Source organism: Crocuta crocuta, unplaced genomic scaffold (assembly GCF_008692635.1).
Source record: "Crocuta crocuta isolate KB4526 unplaced genomic scaffold, BGI_CrCroc_1.0 scaffold344, whole genome shotgun sequence".
NCBI lineage: Eukaryota > Metazoa > Chordata > Mammalia > Carnivora > Hyaenidae > Crocuta > Crocuta crocuta.
In genome coordinates, this window is record NW_027533081.1 from 717,485 (window position 1) to 720,113 (window position 2,629).

A 2,629-nucleotide genomic window follows, 5' to 3' on the forward strand; every position below is an offset into this window, starting at 1 on the left:
GAGCTGGCAGTCAGCACAGAGCCCGACGCGGGGCTCGAACCCACGAACCGCGAGATCATGACCCAAGCGAAAGTCGGACGCTTAACCGACTAAGCCACCCAGGCACCCCTTAAGATTTTATCTTTAAGTAATCTCTACACCCAGTGTGGGACTTGAACAAACCTACCATCCTAAGATCAAGAGTTACATGCTCCACCGACTTAGCCAGCCAAGAGACCCTACCAAGGTGTCTTTTGATAAAGCAGAAATCGCTAAATTTGATATAACCAACTCCATCACTTTTCCCTCCACAGGTTCTGTTTGCTATGTCCTGCTTAAGACGTCTTGTCCCAGGGGTGCCTGAGTGGCCCAGTCAGCTAAGCATCCGACTTCTGCTTGGCTCAGGTCATGATCTTGAAGTTGATGGGTTTGAGCCCCAGTCAGGCTCTCTGCTGTCTTCGTGGAGTCTGCTTTGGATCCTCTCTCTCCCTCTCTCTCTGCCCCTCCCTCGCTCATTCTCTCTCAAAAATAAATACACATCTTTCTCTGAACCAAAGTCTTAGTTAAACATCTATGCAAAGTCAGGTCTCTGAGCCTTCTAAGGTTACTTTTTATATAGAATGTAAAATGGAAGTTTTTATTTCTCTAATCATGATCTAGCCTTCCCAGCACCATTTGTCACATGTTCATGGGGATGCTTCCCCAACATCCCCCTTGACCTATACCTTTGTCTTCGTTCCATTTCCATTTGCTGGTGGTTGCCTTAGAAATGAGCAGGCGCCCTAGTTCTAGCCCATGAAAGGTGAGGGGCAATCTATGAGACACCCAAGATAGACCAGACTGAGTTGCTTTTTTAGGCTCCTCATGGTTGTAAGGTAGCTGCAGCAGATCCAGGCATCACATGCAGACAACATCAACAGGCAACAAATAGAATATCCCTCCTCTGTCTCGTTTTTTGGTGAGCCAAACCTCCCAGAACCGCCCAAATTCCCCTTGAGTTTGGGAGACAGAATCCTACAAAAGAGAAGAAGACAACCACGGTTGGTTTAGACCAGTCCTGCCTTACGCCTAGGGCTAGGAAAGGATGGGCCTGGTGCCCCAGAACAAGAACCTTGAAAAGGAGCACTCTAAAGTACTTGTACTGGCGAGTACAAGTCTGGAGGTGAGTAGCTTAAGGGTTGGCAGTCAACTATATCTGCATAGTCTTAAGACTTTGCTAATTGTTTTGCTTGCTTTGTTATAGGACTTCTTACATGATGTTAGCCCTTTACAGCAGGGCCATGCTTCTGGTCTCTTTCTCTCTTTTTTTATTTATTTTGAGAGAGAGAGAGAGACAGCATGAGCAGAGGAAGGTCAGAGAGAGAGGGAGATACAGAATCTGAAATAGCCTCCAGGCTCTGAGCTGCCAGCACAGATCCCGATGCGGGGCTTGAACCCACGAACCCTGTTTTTACTAAGTAGTCTTCACCAGCTTAGGGAGTCTTTTTGTATCCCTCTTTCAAAAGAGCTTTTAAAATTATCAATAGGCTGTATGTTTTATTCTTCCTCTGTCCAAGTGGTGAGTGACATGGGCTTTCTGATTTGGGGACAGTTCCTGGAATAACCTCTACTTGGTTTCCAAGTATCTTTTTAAATGTACTCCTGTAGATTTGTTTAGTTAATCATTTACTTAGGATTTTGGCATCCAAGTTCATAATTGCAATTAGCAAATAAAGGCAGATATTTAAAAGGACAAGTTTACCTCCTGTCTCGCTAAACAATAAAATAGCTTGCCTTTCTCCTTCTTCCATTAAAGATCTTCCTCATTTACCTTGTGATCCCAGTTATTTTAGCATAAATCCTAAATCATTTTTTCACTAGACGATATATCTCTATCATGCCACCTAATATTTAAACAGATCACTGTAATGATTACAAGCTTCCTTTTTGTGATTACTGTGAACACTTTAACGAACCGTTTAATGCCTAGCGTTTTATTTTGCTTTTTAAATTCTTCTCCATACAAATTTTCAGGAGTGGAATAATTGAGTCAAAAGATCTGGACATATGTATGGATCCTGATATATATTTCGAAGTCTTTCCACAGGAAAAACGGATCAGTTTGCAAGTTCCATCTTCAACACTGGGGAACCAATGTTGCCTCCATTTTTGTGCATTAGGTGTTAGTATTTTATTAAGCTTACTAATCCGATCTTGGCTCTTGAGTAACGTTTCTTGGGTGAGGGACGAGCGCGAACCTGCCTGGCCCACGTCTGCGGCGGCTGGGGGCGGGGGGCGCTGCGCTCGGGGGCCCCCTGACTCCCATTGTGACGCCGGCCGCGAGTCGGATTCCCTAGGAGAGCGGCGGCGGCGGCGGCGGCGGCGGCGGGGCAGAGCCCCCGGAGCCATGGCCGAGACGCAAGACCTGCTGCTGCAGCTGCAGAAGGACAACCGCGACGGGCGGCTGCGGAAGCAGGAGCTGGAGGAACTAGTGCGGGGGCTTGAGGCCGAGAGCGAGAGCCTCACCGGGCGCTTGCAGGACCTGCGGGAGCGCGAGCGCAGGTGCGCCGGGGGCGGGGCTCATCGGGCCGAGGCGGGCGCGCGAGGGTCGTTACTACGGGTGGTGGCACCCAGGCCTGGGCAGAGCGGCTGGCCTCCCCGCCCGGGCCCG

At 48.5% G+C, this 2,629-nt stretch overlaps 1 protein-coding gene across 2 annotated transcripts in view; it reads left to right on the top strand.

Annotated features, from left to right (window-relative positions):
• Positions 1-2,325: 2,325 nt before the first annotated feature.
• The window catches only part of TMEM191C (transmembrane protein 191C), a 2,800-nt gene continuing 2,496 nt past the window's right edge, over positions 2,326-2,629 (top strand). For both annotated transcript variants that reach the window (XM_077745859.1, XM_077745861.1), the window contains exon 1: positions 2,326-2,520. In XM_077745859.1, coding sequence (XP_077601985.1) covers positions 2,366-2,520 — 155 coding nt within the window. In that variant the 5' untranslated portion in view covers positions 2,326-2,365. The remainder of the gene's footprint in view (positions 2,521-2,629) is intronic.